The sequence below is a fragment of the Gouania willdenowi genome, chromosome 8 (genome assembly GCF_900634775.1).
Source record: "Gouania willdenowi chromosome 8, fGouWil2.1, whole genome shotgun sequence".
In the NCBI taxonomy this organism is placed as follows: Eukaryota; Metazoa; Chordata; class Actinopteri; order Blenniiformes; family Gobiesocidae; genus Gouania; species Gouania willdenowi.
This window is the reverse complement of record NC_041051.1, coordinates 2,680,238-2,707,015: the sequence shown is the minus strand read 5'-3', so window position 1 is coordinate 2,707,015 and position 26,778 is coordinate 2,680,238. Positions and strand designations below refer to the sequence as shown.

Here is a 26,778-nt window from a genome sequence, read left to right as displayed (position 1 = left end):
CCCGTCCCCTGTTTTACCATCGCAAATTTACATGGGTTTACATGTCTCTCTGGTCAAACATTCTTGAGTTGTTCTGAACAGTCCTTTTTTGTGTATTCTCATCTGTAGTCAGTGTTGTCTTGTTTTTATTCCTCCTCCTCTCTATCGTTGTTTATTTGTGGGTCTAAATTGCTGTGGCTGTGATCCTGTTGGTAAAAAGGGAGTTTATATTCATCATGAGGAAATTATTCAAAAGAACAGTTAAATAACATCAAGCATAGAAGTCAATGTGACATGGACTGCAACCTTTAACGACGTATACGATGGACGGTAGTGTATGCAACGTGGACCAGTCACTGTGTGGGCTCCTCATAGAGCCACACATGGAGCTTGTCAGCACTGATGGAGATGACGTGTGAAAGCTGAAGGATGCGTATGAGCAGCGCACTAACTTGTTCTTTCTATGAGTGTTGGCGCAGTGACAGAAAGAGGGGAGTTTTTTAGCAAGCGCAGCCACCGTGACTCTCAGACGGCGCGCTACTCAGACCCTGGTTTCTGTGGTTGGTGATGATGTTGGCCTCTCCCTCCATGCTCTCATTCATCTTCTCACAGATGACGTCCACCAGACGCTCAAACACCTGCTTGACGTTGATGTTGTCCTTGGCGCTGGCCTCGAAGTAGTGTAGGCCTGAGAAAGCACCAAAGATTTCAACAACATAACATCAATTATAGCTTGACATGCTAGGTTTAAGTGCAGGTGAGATGGAGCTACCTAGATCCTCTGCCAAGCGTTGACCATCCTCTGTGGGAATAAGCCTGTCATCCTCCAGGTCACACTTGTTTCCAACTAGGATCACCTGAGCATTGTCCCATGAGTACGTTTTAATCTGAGTCGCCCTGGAAAGCACCCAATAGTTCATCATTTAGATCCAACACCCAAGGCCAATTTAAATATTAATACATTTAAATCAGTGATTGGAAGATTCTTTAAAAACTTGGTCATCCATTGATATTTAGATGGAAAGTTTTCAAAAGGTAAGTGTCATCAGAGGTGACAAGTAACAAAGTACAAATACTTTGTTACTGTACCTAAAGGGACCATATGTAGAATTATTGTGAATTTTTAACTTTTAAATATGTCTGAAATTCCTAAAATCAAAATTTTAGCGTTCAGAAACAGCTGTCATGTCATATGTGATTTTTTTTTAGATTACATACTTATATATACATTAAAAAATATCGCTGGCCCGGCCAACCTGTAGTACCTAAATTCTACCAGTTGGGTGAGTATAAGCCTATTTACAGCAGCGCTGTCCCTGAACGAGGCCATCTCGGACGTCAAAGCCTTTTTCTGTGCGCAGCGTCTTTATACAGTTTAATGTAATGTTCACTAGCATTACCGCTGTGTACAAGTCCATATTTTCAGCTAGTAGTAGTCTGTTAGGTGAAATATACACCAGGAGGTAGATCATTTCAAACATACGTGCTAAATAAATTGATGTCACTTCCTTTTCTGTTTTTGCTGTTTAGATTTACACCAAAAAAATAAAGATCTCACACAAACACTATTGTTTCTTTATATTTTTAATGATAATAATAATAAATGCAAACTTACAATAACAAAAAATAGGTTTTAGATTATTTAAAATACAAAAACTATAAGTAAGTAATATGCCACCTAGTGGCAAATTCTATACATGGCCCCTTTAAGTAGTTTTTTCTGGAATCTGTACTTTACTTGAGTATTTATTTTTTGGGCGACTTTTTACTTTTACTCCTTACATTTTTAAACAAATATCTGTACTTTCTACTTCTTTCATCCATCCATCCATCTTCATACCCGCTTGTTCCCGTTTAACAGGGTCGCGGGGGTCTGCCGGTGCCAATTTCTGGCTCTCATAGGGCGCTGGGCGGGGGTACACTCTGGACAGGGCGCCAGTCCACTTTCTACTTCTTACATTTTGAAAATGAGCTCGTTACTTTTAAGACCTTTTAAGATGATGTAAAAAGAGGTGGAGGAAAAGCTAGTGCTAATGCTAATGCTAGTGCTGGCAGAGGCGGTGCATTCTTTGCGAGCAGAAAAATCACGAGAATTTGGCATTCAACAGCTGTCCGTCAAATCTAAATATTTTATTTACTTTCACTTTCAGTTTTTATTTAAGTATCTATACTTTTACTTGAGTACTTAAAGGTTCTATATCATGCAAATAAATTTTTTTGAGCTTTTAACCTTGTTACGATGTTAATTCCTAATCAAAGTATTATTGGGCTTCCATCCTGCATCTCTGAGAAATCCTCAATAATCCTGTTCTCTGAGCTGCTTCTCTGTCCTCTTCTGAAAAACAAGCGGTTCATAATTCTAGTGACATCACTAGAATTATGAACCGCCCCCTCCAGGAAGTGCCTGCTGCTGGTGCGGCCCCTCCACAGTGAACATACACGCCCATTCTCTCTGGTGCAAGGCATGCGAGCGGCCGAAGACCATCTGTTTGAATGGCCATTGTCCTTTTTTATCCAGTCTGCACAGACGTAAACAGTCTTTGTTTTGTACCAAAAGATAATGTCTGGTAACTGAAAATGCGTGTTCGACTGCACAAATCCTCAGAGTTTGTTCAAACTTCCTAAAGAAGAGTCTACTTGCCAGAAGTGGCTGGAATTTATCCCTGGGAGCACGCGACACACCATCCAGTATCCATTAGTCTGTGACCGTCACTTTACAGAAGACTGCTTGGTGAACAATGGCCAGCTCCAAAGTGGATTGACCAGTAAATTACGTCTTCAAACCAGAGTGATTCCCACAATAAAACCCACTGATGGAGAGGCCACAGCCGTAAGTAAAATAAACCTCTAGCCAAAGGTTAGCTATACTCACTTATTTGTCTTTACATTTGAAATACATTCTCTGGAACTGTTTACAAAGTGCGGTGGGCGTGCTCTAGAGCTATGTCATGAAATGGGAAGCGCTCACACGGGGAGAGGCGGAGCTCCAAGAAACCGCACGTCTCAACTTCTGGGTTGAAAGAAAATATCTATTATTATATTTCTTAATAAATTAGTATTTTATTTTGCAAAATGTAAAATATTACCCATATGTGGCTGTAATTGATATAGCATGATATATGACCTTTAGTACTAGTACTGTGCACCCTCTGAAGGTTATAAACATCAAATCTGTGGATATGAAGTTTTTGAATGTGCGACATACAGTGTGGGAGTTACAGGCCAAAACTAGGAGAAACTTGTTGATCTTGGTATAGTGACGTGTGTGTTTGCTGGTAGTAACTCACCAGTCTTGAACAGCACTGAAGGAATCCTGGTTAGTGACGTCATACATGAGCAGGAATCCCATGGCTCCTCTGTAGTACGCTGTGGTGATGGTGCGATAGCGCTCCTGTCCTGCTGTGTCCTACACACACACACACACACACACACACACACACACGTCATCTCTGTTTCCTCTCACACCCCACCTGCAAACATTCTATAAAAAGGAGCAAATAATAAACAATTGTATCTGACTAGGTAAACTGCTACTTATGCCACTGGGGGGCAGTGTTGTACAGCTCTTTGACTTAAACACAGATGTTACGACAATTTTGTCCATAACTTTAATAAAAACTAAGTTTGTTTTGCTCTGCAATGTTGGTGGATAAAAAGGAAGATGACCCTTTATAAAAAAAAATATAATTTATTTACAAAATGTTTAGAGACAAGTTGTTGCATCTCATTGAAAATCAAATATTCTCTCAGTAGTCTGACATTTTTTGGATTTTTGTTGTCGTTCAATATTCTTTGATTCATCTTTGTGTTTTTGGAGTCCATTTGTTTAGACACTTGAAAGACCAACCTTCACAACATAAGCCCTGTGTGTGTGTGTGTGTGTGTGTGTGTGTGTGTGTGTGTGTGTGTGTGTGTGTGTGTGTGTGTGTGTGTGTGTGTGTGTGTGTGTGTGTGTGTGTGTGTGTGTGTGTGTGTTGTCCGGCTGCCACATTTTGCTCAGAATTCGGTAAAAGAAAAAACAACTAGAATAATGATGGAATGAATGAGTGATAACATTTAGTAAATAAGTGAATTAAACAGTATTTAGTGCCTCCTGAATAGATTTATTTCTATAGTTTTAAATTATTTTATCTCAGTGTGTGTGTTTTTGGTGTCGTTTGGTTGTGTCTTATGTTGTTTTGTATGTTTCTCTGTTATTTTTGTATATTTTGTAGTGATCTTGTGTATTTTTCTCATTTAGTGCATCTTTGTTGTCATTTTGTGTGTTGCTGGTAATCTTAAGTATGATTAGAAATTTTAACTAAAAATAAACATGATTTAAAAAACCCTATTTTAATGCTTTCATTATTTTTCCTCTCTCTCTCTCTAGTACCCCCTGTAGTGCCATCGCGCACCCCCACACTGTGCTATACTATACAGATAATGTATTATTAATTTACACTTGATCACAACGTTCAAAAACTACTCATTGTTTATTCATTATTAACATGGGATCCCATAGGAATCATTCATTGGTCACAGAAGATTATAAGATCCTGTTCAGAGTCACCACAGTAGACAGACCTTTGATTAATATTACACAAACAATGAAATCTTATTCAAAAACTGAAGTAACTTTAACCAAATATAAAACACGTACGTGTTTGTGTGGCATTAGTTAAAGACGAGATGTTTTTTTCGTCGTCTGCTGTGACTAGTCTTAGATGAAGACCAAAATACTTTCAGTGACCATATCAGGCATAAATCTGTGAAGGTCCTAATATTTTACATACCTTTACATGTATCTGCACTGTGCTCATATAGGCAACACTCACAGACGAGATGAAGCCACACACAACAGAAAAGGGGTGAAATAGTTTTATTTTAGTAATAATGTACTATTATTTAAAGCGTGTTCACTCTCCATGACTTTGGCCTTGACTCACTCCTGCAGTTTGAAACATGTATTTTAGCTACACGGCCTAAATAACATGAAGCATTTGACTCTATCACTCTGTGTGGTGGCATTAATCTCCCCCTGGATGGAGATATTGAGTCTTTAGTTTAAGAATGTACAGATTCTACTGCATAGACTAGCTATTCAACTGGTGGCCCGCGAGCCAAAACCGGCCCATTCCTTAAACTCAACCGACCTGTGGCCCATCTATCAATAGTTAGTGAGTAAATTGTTTAATGTCTGCTAAAAACTGTACACACGGCTTTGCGACACTTTACAGCGCTTTGCGACACTTTGCGGCACTTTGTGACGTTTCCCAGCACTGCTGCTTACGGCGCCTATTATGTGAAGGGTCTGTTGTATATTACGGAAAGGCACTTCAGATAATCAGAAGGGATGGCACATTCAAAGGAAAAGCGACAATGTCTGAAGTGCTCAAGACGACCCACGCCAACTGTGACAACGACTATCCACTGGGTTCAGATGCTCAGCAGACAAAACTGTAACCACTTGCTTTAAACTACCAACGAAGCTCGGCAATCTTCTCCGCCTTGCACGCTGCAGCAGCAGACAACCATAGCTCCTCTCCGAGTAGCATGCATATTCACAAAAAAGAAAGACTCATTTACAGATGCGGAAACGGTGAAAGAATACATAATTGCCGCTGTCGATCAGGTGGTAACGGACAACAAAGTAAAACAATAGGTAATATCTTCGATTAAGGGAATTCCTCTGTCGGATACGACAACTGTGAGAAGGGTGGATGCTTTAGCCACAGACATTTTCAGTTTACTTATTTCTTGCACTTTTTAACAAGCCGGTGCTGTGATTATTATTTAATGGAACTTGAATCTGCTTGTGTTTTTTATTACTTGAACAAAAAGGGGAGATACCAAAACCCAGAAACATTTCAGAGACATAGGCTACCAGCGGAGATGCAGTAAACTCTGCCCCATACTGCATGTACAGGGTGTAATATCACCAAGTTTATCATTGTACCAGTCGTTAGAGCTACTATCATTACCAGGGAACACATATTTATTCCTAGTTATGGTTTTTTGGAGTTTAATAGGGATTCATTTACCGGTGAATAGGTCCTACTGCATATTTACAAGTTTATACATATTTTATTATTGTGCATAGTTCCTGTTATGAACATATACGTAGGCTACATCTGAATGAGGTAACCTTTTAAATAATAATGATATTAAAAATAGATAAATGATAAATAAAAAAAAACGTGTTTCCAAGCAGTAGGAACTAGTCGACAGTAAATAAAGCCAAATAATATTCCGGAAAACCATAACTAGGAATAAATATGTTCCCTGGTAAAGATAGTAGCTCTAACGACTGGTACAATGATAAACTTGGGGATATTACATCCTGTACATGCAGTAGTAGTACGGGGCAGAATTGACTCAGTCTCCGGTGTGTCTCTGAAATGTTTCCAGGTTTGAGTATCTCCCTACAAAAAGCAAACTGGTGTTTAAACCGGAAGTTGGTCATGTTTTTCAGTAGTTTTTTTAAATTATTTCTTGCATAGAAAGCGAGTAGGTTTTTTTGTTTTTGTGACTGTGCCCTTTTTTAAAAAAATTAAAGCTGAAGCTAGTTATGTTTTTTTAAAATGTCTTGCACAAAAAGCCAACAGGTGTATGCTTTTTTAAAACCTGAAGTTAGTTATGTTGTTGTTGTTGTTGTTGTTTTTTCAATTTCTTGCACAAAAAGTCAGTGACGTGCAGTCAGGGTAGGCAAGGTAGGCAGTGCCTACCCAAGGGTGAATTGATATTTTGATCATTTGTTTTAATTATAATATAATTATAGTTTATTTATTTTTCAATTTCCGATAGCCTACAGTACATATAAGTTTCACAAGATATATCTTGTATGGAGGCTATATTAAATAATTGTTAATGTTTCTTTAACATCTTCTTGTTTTGGGATCTTGATTTTGTTAGATGGCTAAATGCTTGTTCATGTGGATCTTGTTGCGTTTTTTCTTTCTTATTATGAATTTTACATTTTGATAAGCGCATTGAGATGACTTTGTTGTAAATTGTGCAACACAAATAAAGTTGAATTTAACTGAATTGAATTGAATTAACACTTACCAGCAGAAAAATATGAAATTGTCATTGGTGTTGACATTGGTGGTCTCAATTTGGAATGCCCGACCTACCCAACCCTAGTGCACAGGGCACGTCACTGTGTTATGTAATGAAACCAGAAATTGGTCATGTTTTTCAGTTTATTTATTTCTTGCACTTTTTAAACCAGCATTTGCTGTGATTATTATTTAATTAAACTTGAAGCTGCTTGTTTTTTTTTATTACTTGCAGAAAAATCCAACTTGTGCTGTTTATATAATTTAAAGAGTTCAATAAACATGTTGAAAAGGTGATGATGCTTTGTGTCAATTCACTACGAGAGCAACTGTACCAGGAATGTCCGGCCCACAACCATAGCCTTCCGACAATATGGCCCACAGCAAAGTGTAGTTGAATAGCCCTGGCATAGACTCTGAAGCTCTACTTCAACACAGGAGACGTGTTCTAAAACATACTATAATATGAAACTGGATGGATTATTCTGACACGCGATGCATTGACAATAAAACGATCATATTAATAAATCATTTCTTTTAGGGAGAACATGCAAACTTCCTCTCTAACCTGTGACCTGTCTGCTTTATTTATTTATTTGTTTTACTTTGTCTGCACATGCTGTCAAAGGTCAACACTACAAGAAGTGAAATCTTTTTAAGACAGCGATGCATGTTTTGTTATTGCAATTAAATAAATGAATGTATTTTATTGCATAATTGTGACCATCACCAGCCCTCCCTAAGGAAGGGTAAGAAATACTTTATTATAGGGAGGATATAAAAAGAGAGGGCAGTGTTACACCTGGGTGAGGGTGGGGGGGGTGGGGGGGCGGGGATTCAAGGTAGAAAATGGAAGGGTGGGGAATAGTTGATAATTGTAAAGTGAGAGTGAGATGTGAAGTTGTAGGCGTGAGGCTTAGGTACAGTATAATGGTGGTGGCTGTGGACAGAGGGAAGGAGTGAGTGGTAAAACCTGAAACAGGTATTTAGGATCAACGTGTCTAAAGTTAAGCTCACTACGAGTTTTATCCCACAGTCCAAGGCGTGCCAGTGCATCATAAACCAATGTATGTACAAGAACTGCCACTGCAAACCCAAGCGCTGCCCCGGACCCGAAGACCAGTTAATGGAAGAGTCTGATCATTTAGAGAAGCTGTTTATTAGATTAAATTCTTCTAATGAGGATTGGGGTTCTTACAAATAGAGTAAAATATCATCCGCATTAAGATTAATTTTGTGTTCTGAGATGGATGAGTGGATTCCTTTAATAACAGAGTTCTGACGTACAGCTGCAGCGAGAGGTTCAACGAATATTGCAAAAAGTAAAGGTGAGAGTGGGAAACCTTGTCTGGTTCCCCTCTGCAGTGTGAAGCTTTGGGATGTTATTTTGTTTGTGGTTATTGAGGCCTTAGGTTTAGAGTATAGGGTGGAGATCCATTGTATGAATGATTCTCCAAATCCAAAATTTGCCAAGGACAGCAAGGAGGAACGACCAGTTGACTCTATCGAATGCTTTTTCTGCGTCTAGTGACAAGATTATTGTTTTCTTTTTAGAGTTCTGTGCCATGTTGATCAAATTAAACAGTCTTCTAACATTGTCTGTGGAGTGTCTATTTTTAATAAATCCTGTCTGGTCTTGGTATATAATTGACTGTACTACTTTCTCTAACCTGGAAGTGAGTGCTTTGGAAATAATTTTTATGTCTGTGTTAATAAGTGAGATGGGACGGTAGCTTGAGGGTAACATGGGGTTTTTGTCTGGTTTAAGTAGTAATTTAATGTTAGATGTATTCATGTGGCCTCCTACATAACCTTTATTTTTAATCTCTGTTACTACTCTGAAGAAGAGCGGAGCCAGTATTGACCAGAAGTGTTTTAGGAATTCAGCAGGGAACCCATCTGGACCTGGTGCTTTGCCTGTTGACATGCTATCCAAAGCATTTTGTAGTTCTTGTAAGGTTAATGGTGAGTCTAAGGTGGTTTTCTGATCTATGGTGAGCTGTGGTAGGTTTAAGTTATTGAGGAAGGTTTTAATATATTCAGGGTCAGGGTTTAAGTTTGATCAGTATAGGTTTTGATAATAATCATGAAAAACCTTATTAAAGTCCTGAGGTAAGTTTAAAGTTTGACCTGAATTATCAGAGATTGCTGCTATGAAATAGTTCTCTTTGTTGTGTTTGAGCTGATTTGCTAAATATTTTCCTGATTTATTATTGTAGTTAAAGTATTTGTATTGCAATTGTTGCAAAAATAAAATCTTTTTTTTTTTAGATAACACTTCCAGAGAATCTTAAGTTAATAGAAAGTCCTCCCATTCTTTTATCATTTTACCAAATTCACTGTCATTAAGTAATGAAGTATTAAAGCGCCACAGAGAGGATAATTTCTGATTAGAGTCACACTTCAGGGTGAGGGATGTGGGGCATGATCGCTAATAATTATAGGATGTATTTTAGAGGAAATCTTATGTGCGATGGAATTATTTGAGAGAAAGACCTGTCTGCTTTAAAGGTCCAGTTTTATGCTATTTTTCACCCATCTTCATTAGTTGTAAGAACCCCAACAACATGGTATTTGAGATATATTTTCTTAAACTCATCTGTTTTCCTGAGTTTCAGCCTCTGAAAAGTCACTTTATTGACGCTTCTAAAAACAGGTCGTTTAGGGGCCCTTATGTAGATGCCGACTCCACGCCACAGCTTTATTACCATAGGGATTGTCTTTTGCTATCCACACATTCTTGTTATTGTTTTCAGCCAAAAAAACTGCACATTACAGTAAAACACATGGACATTTAAGAGACTATTATGATTGTGAGTCAGACAAATGCTGCTCCACGGTTTGTGTTATCACATCAGCAGGAGCTGAGTCAGCTGTTTCAAACACTCACCAGAGTGTTAAACTGCTAAGCCACTTTCTTGTCATCCTCACCTTTTATGACCACAGACTAGTCCATTTAAGGTGATAATCATTTGTTTAATCCGACCTCTGCATCGCATTAGGTCACAAACACATCAGATCATCTCAAAGGTGATACGAGGTGATGTAACGACTACTAAAAATGAAACTGATTGTGAGAGATCACACTGCACTTCGGATTATCAACATACTGTATAATCTATATACTGGATTATCTATACACAGGATTATCTATACACAGGATTATCTATATACTGAGCGTAAATATATTATCTATGGATAAAGGGACTAGTGGTTAAGGGAGCAGGCTTGTAATGGTAGGCTCACTGCTTCTAATCTCCCTGGTCCATCACTGTGGGATGTTGATCAGTCCCTTATATTAACCCTAACTACTTCCTGGGTGCTACACCGTGGCTGCCCACTGCTCCTCAGGGAGGGATTAAATACAGAGAACACATTTCATGTATGTAGCTTTACATATATGACAATAAAGTATAATATATATTCTATATTAAACAATAGTGGGTTTTTTTCCTCTAAGGTAGTTTGAGAGGGAGGAGCTCACATTCTTATAGGGTAGGAGGAGCCAGGATTGTCAGGAGGAGGAGTTTCAGTGATGTGACATTAAGTAGCGATAAAAATCCAACTTGCCTGTTTGGAGCAGACTTTTTACAAAATGTGGAATAACAAGAAAGGAAGGAAAAAGAACTTTTTTAATTTTGTCCCTCTGAATGTAGGGATGTATATCACTACAGCAAAATCATTATAAAGTGAATTTTTCATAATACTGGCCCTTTAAGGCAAGAGTTTAATAATCCCATCACTTGTCTTTCAATCATCTGCACCTTTTCTCTTCACATCAGAACCAAACTAAACAATAATAATAATAATAATCAGCCAGCAGAAGCTAACACTAAGATAACAGAAGAAAAGCTGTGAAGCTGAAAAGTACAGCAGAGCCCTAGAGCCAAAGCTGGTGACCTGCTTATCAGAAACATCTCCTAAATAAATGGAGGCCTACGTGCACCACGTCAGTGATGGCTTCAGGAGCTCTAGTAACCCGTGTGTGCTTCCTCTGCATCAGCTGTGTATGCATGTTTGTCTGATGTTCTCCTTGTTTTTTTTACAGCAGGACTGAAGATGAAGAAGAGGAGGTGGTGGTGTGGGTTGTCCAGGTAACCACAGGCCATTGAGGATTATGAATGTCCCATTACAGCCACGCCTGGAGGTGGTTAGGCTCAATGATGCTTCTCAGTGGCAGTCTGGAGTATTAACACTTCCATCAACAACACAGAAACCCTTGGTGGGAAACTCCTTTGTTTTCCTGTGCAGTGAGATTGAGCTCTAAGAAGCTCACGGCCATATGACTTCATTTTATAATGTTTGCTTAATTTGTAGATTTAAAGGTAAAAACAGAGCTCTAAATCACCCTCTGCAGGTTAGACTTCAGCATTTCATTACATTTACAGCTCAAAGTGAAATATTGCAGGATGAATCGTTATCTCATCCGTGCAGAGACGATCAAATATTGGATTTAGAATTACTACAATAAACCCCAACAGGTAAACAAAAGCAGCTCCTTCCTGTGCACATGTATGATCATGGAAAATGGGAGGAGATTAAATCAGGCTCCTGCACCGTCAGTCCCTGACGTCACGGAGGACCTTATCTTTAAACATGCATCACTGCTGCTTACACAGACCACAGGCCAGGATCCAGCTTTATAATAACACGGGATAGGCTGGCGTTTGCTTTGAGACATTCACTATTTCCATGACACTCAGACAGAGGAGTGTAAACAGCGTGCAAACACATTCATATTCACTGGGCTGGGCCTGTGCAGCATTATCAGCCTCTAAAAGGCAGGCCAGCAGCTGGCAGAGAGGCTCATCAAGCAAACTCTTTGTCTAAAAACAGGTAGCCACACATGGTTGGAAACAGGGGTTTAAGAACCAGGGTTGATTATTAACACTGCTTAAGTTCACTTGGACGCCCCTTAAGCACACTGCTCAACCAGTGCAGCAGTAGCAGGATCGTCCTCTCTTTCATTAATCAGGAGCTACCAGTTCTCTGGCTGTTGTTGCATAAAAAGCAGGCCAAGCTTCTTAATCACATTAGTCACAAAACCATTTCCGGTAATTCTCTGTCACTTCATCGGTTCCAAAGCTTTCCCACAAACTGTTTGGTCAGGCAGGCGAGTGTGTGCTTTGGCGTAGGCTATCGATTCCTTTTACACACGGTTCATCTGCATCATATCCTAGCAGCTAGGTGTGCTTTCTATGACTCATCTGTTCAAACAGACTTAATGTATATCAGTAGGATTTGTGGTGTAGTCTGAGGAATGTGTGGATGGAGGAGAAAACTTCAGGATACACCTTTTAGACCAACATTTATAAAACCATGTAATCAATAACACACTCGAGCGTTTGTTGATCCTGCTCGTTGTTGACTTTAGGCAAAAAAGCCTGAACCAGCAGATTAGAGGAGTAATATTCATGTAAACACACCAATCAGAATGACACCTTTGCTTTGTAGCCTGGGACATGGAGAAGGAAAAGAACATTATCAGGTTTTCCTATGAAGTTAGAAGAATGATATCATCCAAAACATACTAGGCACCATATGCTGCTGCAGGCACTTGACTTGTAGCCTATCATCCAAAGGCTTTTAGTTCATGACACCAAAAAAATGATGGAAAAAAGCAATAAAAAATTTAAGTAGTCACATTTTTTCATATTGTCATCCGCTAGTAAACAAACAAGAAAACTAGTGAAATGAAGTCATGATTCTCGAACACACACAAGCAAACTTTATGAACTGCAGTCATCTTGGCTGTGACGTCACGGCAGGAGTACTTGAAATGTTTTCTGACTTTTCCTGCACAGATGCGATTGAATCTGAGCATGAAGATGCAAATGGACATTCCACTTGAAGGACTCATGCAGTCTTATCGATAGGAATTCTTTGAGTGACAAGGAAGTAGTCATCCCACTATCAAAAAACTTTTCTCAGGCTGTAGAAGACTGAAAAATACTGGAGTCTCACAGCAAGAAGGTCCTGGGTTCAAGCCACTGTGTGGACACTGTGTGGAGTTTGCATGGTCTAAGGTACTCTGGCTTCCTCCCACAATCCAAAAACAATGACTGTTTGGTGGATTAAATTCTCTAAATTACTGATAGGAGTGAATGCAAATGTGAGTGGTTATCTGTGTGTCTGTGTGTGTGGTCCCCGGTGATGGCGCCCTGTCCAGGGTGTACCCCCGCATAACCCCCAATTAGAGCTGGCCACCAGCAGACCCCTGTGCCTCTGGGCCACAGCAACCTGTTAATGACTACAGTATGGGTGTTGTGACCAATTTGGCACCAGACAAACTGTTGCCTCTGTAAATAAGGAAACTCTATTCCAGAGGCCTTTTCTCAGTGAGCTGCTACACAGTATGAGGCATCTTTAAGGGTAATGTGTTTAATGAAAATAATGATGATGCTAACTCCGTAGGCGTCGTGAGTGTGAGCTATCAGCGCTGCTGTAAAGTTGTGCGTCATATATGATCATTCTCAGAAAAAAAACCAGACTGGCAAGGTGCAAAAAGCAATATCTAAAAAGCAAAATATAACATGAAAATGGATATATTAATGTAAAATGTTTCGTGGACGCACTATTTTTGGTGTTGTTGCATTTAGCATTAATATGAAAAATAATGTCACAAGCCCTTTAACCTTAGATGTCGGATCACCTACTAACTTTTTTAGGCCGCTGTGAGACAAGGTAGTTTTCCTCTAATGATGATGTGTTAATGCAAAATTAAAGCTATCATCACAGCAGACTAGGGCGATAATCATGCAATATCAAGTAGACACAAAATCCAAATAGATGTATTGACCTTTCAACAGTACCACACTTGAATTCACTGATTGTGTCTTTATGATGTGATTGATGATTTGTGTGAAATCCACAGCATTTGTTGATTTCTTTCTTATTCGTGAAGTAATGAATGATCCCCAACACGCCCCTCAGCAGCAATTAATCAACGTGTGACACTTGGTTTTACGCACAAATGACAAATTAAAATTGAGAGAAAGGAGAGAGTACGAATTTGAACAATATCAGCACCTTAAGAAGTACAACAGAAAGCACACATTTTGTGTCACAAACACTATAGAGCGCTCATTAAAGCTGACCTAAGTAAGCCCCTGTAGGTGCTACATTTGACCACCAAGGTGTAATAATGAGCAGCTCAAAGCCAGCTTGTGATTTGCAAACATTGAGATCAAGAGTTTGTTCATAATGATGTGTTTTAATAAGGAAAATGTTCTGCAGTTAAATTCAGTATGAAACAAAAAAATACTCTTGTATCAAAAGATGCCACTTTCTAATTACTTGCCAAATCTATAAATTAAAGGGACACTCGACCCAAATTACCAGACTATTAAATGTCACCAGGCTTTCCTATAGGACTGAAAGCTGATTTAGAAGCTACATATACAATAAAAAAACATGTAACTCCAACTGGTTTGATGAGGTAAAAGTTATCCAATGGTTAATATTGGTAGCATAGACTTCCCCGTTTTAAGGCGTCTGAACTGAAGCCACACATGGATCTGGAGTAGATGGATGATAGTGGCATCCACCGCCATTTTCAGAATCCTATTTGTCCTTTTCTGGTAAATTAGGAACAGCGTGTAAAATGTCAGATTGAAACCATAGATTCTCTATAGGAGATGAAATATAAAGAGTTACCCTGATGTGACGACAACCTGCAACGTGAACGCTGATTGGCTGAAATCTTCATAATGGCGATGCCCACATACTGTATAAAAGGATGTTACGTGTGTTTTTAGGGTTAAAAGTTGCCATAAAAGACTCCAAAGACATTTCTAACAGCAACTAATAAAATATTTTATTAATCAGCTTCAGAGCGATTATCTACAGTGCATTTACAGTATGTGATGGGTTCCAAATTGTATTCAACAAACTGAATAAACATTAAAGCTACTAACATGTGAATGGTATAATTGTTTCACCAATGGATCACAGGAAAGCTTATAATACAAAGTGTGTATCCATTACTTCTGAAGTAGTTCCCACATTTAACTTGAATATAATTTATTTTCATTCTAAAGTAGAAACGAAATAAACTGACATCTTCCCAGCAATAGAATAAACCTCACGTTGGTTTATTTTACCTTAGACAGGGATTCAAATGCTAACAGGAGCTGATCTTCACCCCTACAATCAGGTTCAACTATCTCTGAATGTCGTTAAAACCATGACAGAGAGTGTACGAAACCATGAGGAAGTGATGTTTCCTATTGCATCATTCACAGGTTAAACTAGCTTAACCACTGAAGCTACAAGTTGTTGCCAAACATTTTAAAACCCACCTTTGCAGCTCAGGTCTGAACCAGAACAAAGAGGTCAGAACACATTAGTCCAGTTTTAAAGTCTTTACACTGGCTCCCAGTCAGCCTCAGAGGAGACTGTAAAGTTCTGCTGCTGGTTATAAATGTGTGAATGGGTTTGGTCCAGAATACATCAGTGACATGTTAGTCAGGTATGAACCCAGCAGGTCTCTGAGATCTATGGACACAGGTCAGATAGTGGAGCCCAGAGCTCACAGATCTATGGACACAGGTCAGATAGTGGAGCCCAGAGCTCACAGATCTATGGACACAGGTCAGATAGTGGAGCCCAGAGCTCACAGATCTATAGACACAGGTCAGATAGTGGAGCCCAGAGCTCACAGATCTATGGACACAGGTCAGATAGTGGAGCCCAGAGCTCACAGATCTATAGACACAGGTCAGATAGTGGAGCCCAGAGCTCACAGATCTATAGACACAGGTCAGATAGTGGAGCCCAGAGCTCACAGATCTACAGACACAGGTCAGATAGTGGAGCCCAGAGCTCACAGATCTATGGACACAGGTCAGATAGTGGAGCCCAGAGCTCACAGTAAACATGGTGATGCCGCTTTTAGTTGTTATGCTGCAAAGAAGCTGAAGTCAGCATCACATGTGAACATTTTTAAATCAAAGTTAAAGGCACTTTTTTTCTCTACTGCATATGATTGAGAGAGAGATTATTGGTCATGTTGTTGATGTAATGTGTTTGTTGATGATTTTAATTTATTTTACTGATGATTTTAATGTTCTTATTGATTTTAAGCTGTTGAATGTTTTCTGTTGCACTTTTTGATCATGTAAAGAACATTGAGTTGCCTTGTGTATAAAATATGCTATATAAATAAATTTGCCTTGCCTTAGCAAAATGTTGTGATAACTGAAGTCCATTCATTCAGTCCAGGGTAATGCACATGATATTTTGGTTTGTTTTCTTTAATCTAAATAAGCTTTGGTAGAATATATCAGGAAGAGAAAGATCACGTTGTTAAGCAGCTGAGATCAGGTGAAGATTAAGACGGATTGTGAAAGGGAGAAAAACTCCAAACCCAAAGAACATTTAATCTTTAGTCTACTCACCCAGATCTGTAGCTTGATCCGCTTGTCATTGCGGAAAACTGTTTTAACCTTAAAGTCAATGCCCACGGTGCTGACGAAGGCGGAGGTGAAGGAGTCGTCGGCGTAACGGAACAGAAAGGAGGTTTTGCCCACGCTGCTGTTTCCGATTATCAACAGCTTGAACATGTAGTCAAAGTTCTGGTCAGCTGCGTCTTTCTGAGAGGGCTGCTGCTGCAGCCGAGAGTCATTGAAGGCCATCTAGGATAGAAAACAAGGGGTGGCTCATTTTATGGCTGCCACTTCTTCCTAAAAACAGAGAACATGGTTTCATTTCAAGTAACACAATGGAAAGCATTTGGCACAACTTTGCTAACGCTTAGGGTCTAATCAGCTGGTACAGAAAAACTGACAGTGACAATGTTAGAGGTCGACCGATGCAGATACCGACTTTTTTTTTTCTGAAGCCGATATTTGAGGCCGATATACTTTTTCTTTTTTAAGTACATTGATTATGAAAGACAATTGAAGCACTCATATGATACAAATGTACATATTGGAAATTAAATTAAATACACCAGTAGAACTCTTAACATTTCTTGAACTATAACTATAGCCGTACACAACCAGGAAAAACAAAAATCTTTGTCCTATTAAGGATATAATAGGATAAGGATATTTGATCAGGCACTATTATAGTATTATATCAGCTTTTTATTTGTAATTGGCTTCTACCTCTCCCATGCACATGCTAATATTATTATTACTTTTTTTGTTGTATATTCATACATCCAAATGGATGTTTTTCATGTTCTTTCTTTTTTCCTTTAATGGCTACTCTAAAGTGCTAAATATTTATTTATTTGTTTTTAAATCAGCCGATTTGAAAAAAGTCCATATATCAGTCGACCTCTTGTCAATGTGTGCAGAAACAGACAGTTTATTATCGTATATAAGCGTCCAATCATTTCAAATATTTAAAACATCTCTGGTGTCACCAGCCATGTAATGGAAAGACGACTAGATTGGGGAGATCCATAGTTTTTAAACTACAACCATGAAAAGGATAAAACCTCTAGCTCAGTGATAGAGCCCTGGGAGTATTGGAAGTGAGTCATTCAATGTAACAAGTACATAAAAGGTTTTCAGTATTAAATCTTGTATTTAAGTTAGCTCCAGGTTTTCTTTGATCAAAATGTTTTGCAGGTTAATATGTCTGACACTGGGTAATGCAGCCAGTTTTTTGCTCCTTATGTTTTCCCTAGTGTTAGAGTGGAAATGACTATCATAGTTTATGGAATTTTTCCTTTGTTGTTTCATAGTTTATCCTTTAATGGAGGGAAAAACATCTCCTGGGTTTGGTTAAATCATTGGTTAAACTTCTCAGTTGTGGAAGTCACGACAAGCACAAACTCAGGACTTCCCAATAATCATGCAAATGATCAATAAGCTAAGTAGTAGCAAGTACAAACACAGTACTCGTCTGTATCGTTGAAACGCTGTGAGAGGAACGTTCTAAGGTAGTAAGAAAGGAGCAAATCACCCTCTAACTAACGATTGAGGGAATCAATGAGAAAAACACTTTGGACGTGTGTATGAAGCCATAATAACACTTTATCATGTTTAAAGCACAGAAAAGTTGATTTAGCTTAACATGGGCTCATTAACGTCCCATAGTAATAGCAACGGTTGGATTTTAAACATTAAATAAAATAGGATATGGCATAATTCCAAAACTTTTCCAAAACAGTTAAATTATTCCATGACTTTTCAAGACTGGAAAATAGTTTTTTTCCAGGAATTTCATGACTATGGGGTTCCTGTATAAGTTTCCACTGAGAAGCTTTTAATTCTCGCTCTGAAAGCAAAGTTGTAACATTATAAAAAGATGTGGAATCAAAATATTTCCTGTATGAGTCAGTTTGACTCCAATTATTATTGGAGAAAGATGGTACATTTCAAACCGAGGGGAGTCGTTTGCCATCTCTCCATCCTTTGTTTGATTTCCACTATTAATCATGCTGTAATCTCTGCTGGGAGTAGGTATGTGATTATCTCCCATTAGGTCTTTAATGGTGCGCCGTCCAAACAGTGGGAGGATGAGGACAGTAGTGAAGCTTAGAAGCAAAGCCGAGAGCATGTCTTCAAACACACAAAGCTGCATCGCCCTGTTGGGGCACGTCTCCGTGGAGACCAGGCTTGGCCTCAGCTGCCTCCGAGGCCCATTAGTGATCAGAGCAGTTTTAACTGACCAGATGGAGCCTCCGGAGCAGGATTGAGATATCTGGCTCACTAGCAGCAGGGGAGGATCATTACCCAGGAACTACCATAGGATGGAGAAATCACTTGCTGAGTATGTGGGTTCACTTGTGCCTTTTTTCTTCATTTGAAAATGTATAAAATCCAATTAAATACAGAATTCTCACAGAATTAGCAAAAATTCCAAATTCACCCATTTTAAATCTATTTGCACAAAAAAGCATCAAGCATCAGAACAAAGAGGTCAGAGGTCATTAATCCAGTTTTAAACTCTTTACAGCGGTGGGAACCTCTGGGTACCTCACGATACGATACGCGATACAGCTCACAATAATAATTACCTCACATAATGACAATACTGCGATGATTGTTATATTGGTCAGAAATCAATCTACGATAATCTATGACATAACAAGAAAGAAAAAAGATTCAGTGAAAAAATACAATTTTTATTAGATTTCTCTGAAAGACAATAAATATAAAAAGTGTCTTATGAACAGTGACTCTATTTTAGTGCTACATTTCTGTAAATAAGTGTCAACATATCAATGTAAAGGAATAAGTCTCTCCAATAGTGCTTTATGTAAACAATAAATAGGGTCTTTCTTATCAGTGACAACATTATAGTGAAATATTCCAGTAAACAATATATTGGTTCCTTCAACAAACAGTGACAACATTTCTGTGAAGACGTACCTGCACATTTTAGTGAAAAAGCAGAAAAGGTTTTGAAAATAATAAAATAAATCTTAAATCCAAAAAAAAAAAAAAATTGATACTTGCGAGCATATCAATAATCGATCGTGCAAAAAAATATCGTGATATATTGCCATATCAAGATATCGTCACACTCCTAGCTCCCAGTCAGCCTCAGAATAGATCTCAGATACCCAGCAGGTCTCTGAGATCTATGGACACAGGTCAGATAGTGGAGCCCAGAGCTCACAGTAACCATGGTGATGCTGCTTTTAGTTGTTATGCTGCAAAGAAGTGGAACAAACTGCAGCAAAGCTGAAGTCAGCATCACATGTGAACATTTTTTAAAAACAGTTAAAGGGCAGTATTGTGGAAAAAAATCACTTTTTAATGGTTCTGCTGCAGTGACATACATTCAGAGGGCCAAAGTTGAAAAAGTTATGTTTCCTTCCTCCGTTGTTTTTCCACATTTTGTAAAAAGTCAGTTCCAAACTTGTTAGATTTTTCTTGTATTGTGATGTCACAACATGGAAACTCCTCCTCCTGATGATCCTGGCTCCTCCTACCCTATAAGAATGTGAGCTTCTCCGTCTCAAACTACCTCACAGGTCAAACAAACATAGCGATGGCAGGTTGATATTACAGTTAATATCTTTACGTTCAGTATATAGATAATCCAGTACATAGATAGACCAAAGAGCGCTTACAACAGTTCCACTTTTAGTAGCAGTTATACAACCTCATATCGCCTTTATAGGATGTTCTAACGTGTTAATGACTCAAAGCGACGCAGCGGGAGGACAAAACAATGGACAATCATCTTAAATGGACTATTTCTAGAAGGTAGGAAAACTGTTTATGATTGACTGCTGCTGCTGTGATAAACACACGTTGACGCAGCGTGTGTGTTTACGCCCACTCATGCATATGCATGAAGGCCCAAAAAACAGCCGTTTTTTTAGGAGAGCTCTGAAAGTGATTTTTCAGAGGCTAAAACTCCAGAGAACAGGTGAGTTTGGAAAAATAAACCTCAAATACTGTTGTTGGGGTTCTTAGAACAAATGGAAATTGGTGAAAAATAGCATTAATACTGCACCTTGAAAAGCACTCTTTTTGTGTGTGAATATGTACAGAATTTAATTATATACCCAAGTTAATGTTTTCATTGTTGATTTCAAACTGATTAAGGTTGTTGGTTTTATTGTTTATTGCATTTGTCATTTTTGCAATGAATCTTGATCAAACAGTGAGAAAAATGACAAGTTTCCTTTTCACATTTCCTATAGCGCCCTATAAAATCCACATTAACGCGGACGGAACCGACCAATGACAAGAGAATCCACTGTTAGAACGCGGAAATGAACAGAATCAGGATGAAATGCTGTCACTGTGAGGAAAAGGAGGTTTTTTTTATGGCCAAATGTTTCCAGGGACCGCTTATTAAGTACACCGCCCCTCCCCCTCCCGTCCTGGAGGCTTCAAACACCCTCTAAACCACCTGAAACACAGTCTAAACTGCTAAAAAACTACGCAAATCGTCACTGACTCCTAAATACAGAGCAGACCAGTGCCTCCTTAACTTTGCTGTGCCTGTGAAACTCCATGAAATCATGAGTCAGCTTTGATCATCTTCATCTGCTCAGAGCGTTTGATCAACATCTCATCAGAGCTCCAGAAGATCTGTTGGAAAAGTTGTTCTGTTGTTATGGACGAGACCATTGATGCCATCGATTGTAGAGTCTGAAACATTGTAGGTTAATGATAACTTCTAAATATTCTGACCCCTAGTGGTGAAATAACTAATGCATGCTTGTGTCCATTTGTTTTTGTTTAACCATTACGGTCTGGAATGATGTCATCAGGATAATTTAAATTAGGTTAATTTAAATTAAGTTGATCAAAACTTAATCAATAAACCTGCTCAGATTCAGTAAATCATTGATCCTGAGGTGGAATATGGTGACATTAATGCTGTTCTCATACATCTTTATGTGACATGAATAATTAAAAAGGAGCAGTCAGAATAATCCATGTCACTACAACTTATATCTACCTTTTAATTGTATCTTGGTCATTATTTTAAACTACATTTTTATTTTTGACATGAATTTTTGTTTAATTATATTTATATTTTCTTTTTCAACTTATATCTACCTTGTAATTGTATCCTTTATTTTTGACATACAGTTTTGTTTAATTATGTTTTTTTTTTTATTTATTAGTATTTATTTTGTTTTCTCACAGGAGTTAAAAACTCTAATTTTCTGAAAAAAATTGATCATTTATAAAAAAAAATAAATAAATAAATAAAAAAAATGGAATTTTTAAAAATGAATGTGGAAAACACGGAATTTGGAAAAAATAAAACAGATTTTTTTTTTTTTTTTTATAGGGCCCTACGTCCTACCAGCAGCTGAATGAGTGCATTCAGGTTCATTCTGTACAAAAGCACAATCCTTTCATTCTGATGTTTCATTCTCTGGCCGTACGTAGTTCTTAAATCTCTCTAATCCGGCAACACGTTGGTGGGGAAAAAACCAATCCTCAGTCACATGCCCGACTGATCAGCTGTGGGAGAGCTTTTCTTCTGCACTTATAGTCAACCTCACTCTGACTTTTAGCTTCAGATGGATATCATGTTCTCACTCCACCTTCCTCCTCTGCTCAGTCTGAGCCTGAGGCGAACCCAGTCACATGTGCTTTATGTTTACACAGCACCACATGATATTTGCACGCTCATAAAGTTTATTGACATTTCAAAATACATATGATGATTCATTCTCAGTTTCCCAGACATACCGCTCTCATTTTATTTTACAGTGTTTTCTGCAGCTTATTTTGATTCTGTACATGACGGGTCACAACACACACAGAGCTGCAGCGTGCTGTTTGCAAGTGTGAAACCTCCTGTTATGAATGCTAGCAGTCAGTTATGCTAATGCAACTGGAAACATGATTTGAAAAGGAGTCCCATACTAAGCACCTGTTAGTGAGGATGCCATTGTAATATGTTTTTTCTTTCATCTGCGTTAACTTTAGCATGTTTAGCTACTACCTTAAACACATTTCAACCTTTAGCATGTTTAGCTACTACCTTCAACACATTTCAACCTTTAGCATGTTTAGCTACTACCTTCAACACATTTCAACCTTTAGCATGTTTAGCTACTACCTTCAACACATTTCAACCTTTAGCATGTTTAGCTACTACCTTCAACACATTTCAACCTTTAGCATGTTCAGCTACTACCTTCAACACATTTCAACCTTTAGCATGTTTAGCTACTACCTTCAACACATTTCAACCTTTAGCATGTTTAGCTACTACCTTCAACACATTTCAACCTTTAGCATGTTTAGCTACTACCTTCAACACATTTCAACCTTTAGCATGTTAGCTACTACCTTCAACACATTTCAACCTTTAGCATGTTCAGCTACTACCTTCAACACATTTCAACCTTTAGCATGTTTAGCTACTACCTTCAACACATTCAACCTTTAGCATGTTTAGCTACTACCTTCAACACATTTCAACCTTTAGCATGTTTAGCTACTACCTTCAACACATTTCAACCTTTAGCATGTTTAGCTACTACCTTCAACACATTTCAACCTTTAGCATGTTTAGCTACTACCTTCAACACATTTCAACCTTTAGCATGTTCAGCTACTACCTTCAACACATTTCAACCTTTAGCATGTTTAGCTACTACCTTCAACACATTTCAACCTTTAGCATGTTTAGCTACTACCTTCAACACATTTCAACCTTTAGCATGTTCAGCTACTACCTTCAACACATTTCAACCTTTAGCATGTTCAGCTACTACCTACAACACATTTCAACCTTTAGCATGTTTAGCTACTACCTTCAACACATTTCAACCTTTAGCATGTTTAGCTACTACCTTCAACACATTTCAACCTTTAGCATGTTTAGCTACTACCTTCAACACATTTCAACCTTTAGCATGTTCAGCTACTACCTACAACACATTTCAACCTTTAGCATGTTTAGCTACTACCTATAACATATTTCAACCTTTTTCAACTTTTTTAAACTTTATTGCTAATTTTCAGCTAATGCTAGATTAATGCTAACACTAGGTTAATGCTAACATTAAGCTAATGCTAAGGTTAGGTTATTGCTAATTTTCAGCTAATGCTAAGGTTAGGTTATTGCTAATTTTCAGCTAATGCTAGATTAATGCTAACACTAGGTTAATGCTAACATTAGGCTAATGCTAAGGTTAGGTTGATGCTAATACTAGGTTAATGATATTGCTAGGTTATGCTAATGCTAGTTTATGCTAATGCTAGCTTATGCTAATGCTAAGCAATGCTAATGTTAAAGCTGATATCCGGAGTTTCTGATAAACGTCTCGATGTCCCACTTCCTCCCGCTGCCTCTGCCAATCTACCAGAAGCCACACCTCTACTTTTCTACATGTGCATCGCAGAACATAACAAGGTTGCATCAGGTCATATTGATATATGTCTATGGGTCAGGTTAGAGCCAAAATCATATTTACCTGTTTGCTGTTGTGACGCGTGGCCTTGTTTCCGTGCACAGTTCAGCATTCACTTTGATTGACAGTCTCAAAAACAGGAAGTTGAAGCCTATTGGCTGGGCAATCACTTTTTCATTTGTATAGGCTTCTATAGGATGAAGGCAGGATTTATATATATATTAATGTATATGAATGACCACCAGCAGTAGACCATAGTAAAAGACTAGTTAAGTATTTTTTCGCATCGCAAAAGAATCAAACAAACACATTTCTCAGAAACTTCGCATATCAGCCTTGATGTTAATGTTAATAATAACTAATACTAATGCTAATACAAATGTATGCTTATGCTAACTAATGCTAAGCTAATGCAGTCCAACATGGGCCAGCACCTGCATCCTCACTTGCGTTTTCTTCAGGAAAAACAAATATTTTAGTTTTGCTAATGTATGCAAGTCTATGTGGTTTTTTATATGTATATATATATATATATATATATATATATATATATATATATATATATATATATATATATATATATATATATATATATATATATATATATATATATATCCAGCAATACATTATGCTATAAGTGCAAAGATCTGATTTTGAAATAAATCTGAAAACCTTTTCCCCATCATAGCATCACAGAGGAGTGCTAAAGGAGGATAAAAAACCAGCACATGGTGATTCTTTAGCTCCATGAAAACAAATAGAGGCTGGTACATGTGAGACCTAAAGGTGGAACCTCTGCTTTGACCTTTTAGCTGCCTGGCCACATCTAAATGACCAGTATTGATTAGTAAAGCTGCTGCTTCATCTACTTCATCATTAGCTCAGCAAATGAAGCATTAAAACAAAGTAGTCAGATAAATTATTAACTAAATCACTTTTTGTTTTAAATACTATAAAAAGGCCCAAAAAATATAAAAGATGCAAAAATGTAATCATAAAAAACCACAAAGACTTAAAAAACTGAAAGAAATCAAATCAAAATAGAGAACAATCAGTATTTTCTTCCTAATGTAACTTTAAAAAAAAAAAATTAAAAAAAATCAACAATGGATAAATACACAATATTAAAACATCCTTAAATTATAAAACTGTTTGATAATCCCTACATAAAAAAACAACACATTGAATAACAAATATGTATTAAAATGAAAAAAACAACAACAACAGATAAGTAGATCTAAATACATTTAAAAAAAAACAAAACAGTAAATTAATTATTTAAAAGCAAACGGTAATAACAAAATACCATGTAAATAAATCTAAAATAGGATAGAGGAGAGAAAAAAATTGAAATCAAATCAAAATACACAAAATTACTCAAATAAAAATGATAAGAAAATGATTTAAAATAAGTATCAAAACAGAGAAAAGTAAAAAAATATATATATATATATTACAGGGTTAAAATTTTCTAAATTACTGTAAAATGGTAGACGAATAAATACAATAAAATTTAATAATTTCTCACTCGACCATTGTTTAAAAAGAAAAAAAAACTTATTCAGGTGTTATTTTATATTATGTTCAACAAGAAATAATACAAATAGTAAATATAAATTACAGCTCAAATTACGTCTATGACTTTTTAAACCAGAACAATATTATTGTTCGCAGTTTGTACAGGATTGTGAAGAAGGAAAACAAAAAGGATAAATAGACTCACCTTCTCAGCTCTCACTTCTTCTGTCCGTTTAAAAAGCACAAATGTTCTACAAAGTTCTCCAAAAACACACCGACGCTCCTGTAAACGCTCCTCCCGTGTTTCCTGCTTCTCTCCCGGATTCCGGAGTCACGGAAGGAAGGACTCGGCAGCTCCCGGATCTTCCCACGGACAGACGGACACGGACGGAGGCTTTGAGCGTGTTTCACCGAGACTGAAGCTGTGTGAGAACCAGAGGAGCCATGTGCACCCTCCACCCACAGTCCACCACGCCCAAACATCTACATGTACTGTACATGTACACCACCTCCCCAGCTCCATCTGTCCAAAACTTTATTTACACCTACAGGGTTTCACAAATACAGTAAACCTAGGACCGCTCATAATAATAAGAATAATAATGCATCAATTTTATATAGCGCATTATCATAAACACTCAAAGCACTTTACAGAATTAAGGAATTATTCTTTCACTCCACACTTAGTGGTGGTAAGCTACTGTTGTAGCCACAGCTGCCCTGGGGCAGACTGACGGTTGCCATAGTCCGCCATCCAACCACCACCAACATTCACTCACACACTACATTCATACTAGGCAAAGTGGGTGAAGTGCCTTGCCCAAGGACACAATGACAGATACCACTGCAGCAAATGTCCCCCACTGTGGCCCCTGGAATTCTCAGTGGTCTCCATCAGACCACTAACCAGGCCCAGACCTGCTTAGCTTCACAGATCTAACCAGATCAGCCAATGACAGACTGGTATGGACACAATCACCAATCACTTACTTTATTAGGCACACCTGCTGATTGATGAAATAAACTAATCAACCAATCAAATGGACGTACGCAGCTCCATGAGCCAGAGCCGTAGAGAAAGAGTTTAAAACGCTTGACCGTTACGTGATTTATGTTCCTGGAAGTTATTGGTGGGCAATTCAAATCCATTGACATAACTGGGATTTGTCGTTAGTAAATGCATTGATTTACAATATTTATACAGTATACCATCATATGTATGTGTATATACAATATATGTTTATGTAGTTCCATAAATAGTTTTTTTCCTAATGTAAATTTGTTTTTAAGATTAGTGTAAACAGCTAGCTTACCTGCTTTTTTGATGAAGGCCAACATTAATGTGGTTAAAAACCATGTTGATATGTATAATATACAGGATTTATTGCTTTGAATTTTCTTTAATGTTCTGAAACTTGTATAATATTAAGAGCAATCACATCC

General features: G+C 37.8%; 1 protein-coding gene across 2 annotated transcripts; it reads right to left on the bottom strand.

Annotated features, from left to right (window-relative positions):
- Positions 1–35: 35 nt before the first annotated feature.
- rab3db (RAB3D, member RAS oncogene family, b) lies at positions 36–25,801 on the bottom strand. 2 transcript variants are annotated; one of them, XM_028455796.1, is made up of 5 exons: positions 25,541–25,801; positions 16,415–16,699; positions 3,267–3,385; positions 752–876; positions 36–667 (listed from the first exon to the last, which is right to left on the bottom strand). In XM_028455796.1, exons 2-5 carry the CDS (start codon positions 16,649–16,651, stop codon positions 480–482), a joined length of 669 nt encoding a protein of 222 aa, XP_028311597.1. In that variant the 5' UTR covers positions 16,652–16,699; positions 25,541–25,801; the 3' UTR covers positions 36–479. The 2 variants fall into 2 exon arrangements, with proteins under 2 accessions (XP_028311597.1, XP_028311596.1); XM_028455795.1 differs by having other exon boundaries at positions 16,415–16,651; positions 25,541–25,799.
- Positions 25,802–26,778: the final 977 nt, after the last annotated feature.

What these genes read in the sequence shown, in the direction of transcription:
- rab3db (XM_028455796.1), bottom strand. Translation starts at nt 16,651, where the DNA reads ATGGCCTTCAATGACTCTCGGCTGCAGCAGCAGCCCTCTCAGAAAGAC. An exon ending in GGATCAAGCTACAGATCTGG is followed by an intron (nt 3,386 to 16,414) that starts GTGAGTAGACTA and finishes GTGTGTGTGTAG; the next exon opens with GACACAGCAGGACAGGAGCG. An exon ending in TTCAGTGCTGTTCAAGACTG is followed by an intron (nt 877 to 3,266) that starts GTGAGTTACTAC and finishes GGTGCTTTCCAG; the next exon opens with GGCGACTCAGATTAAAACGT.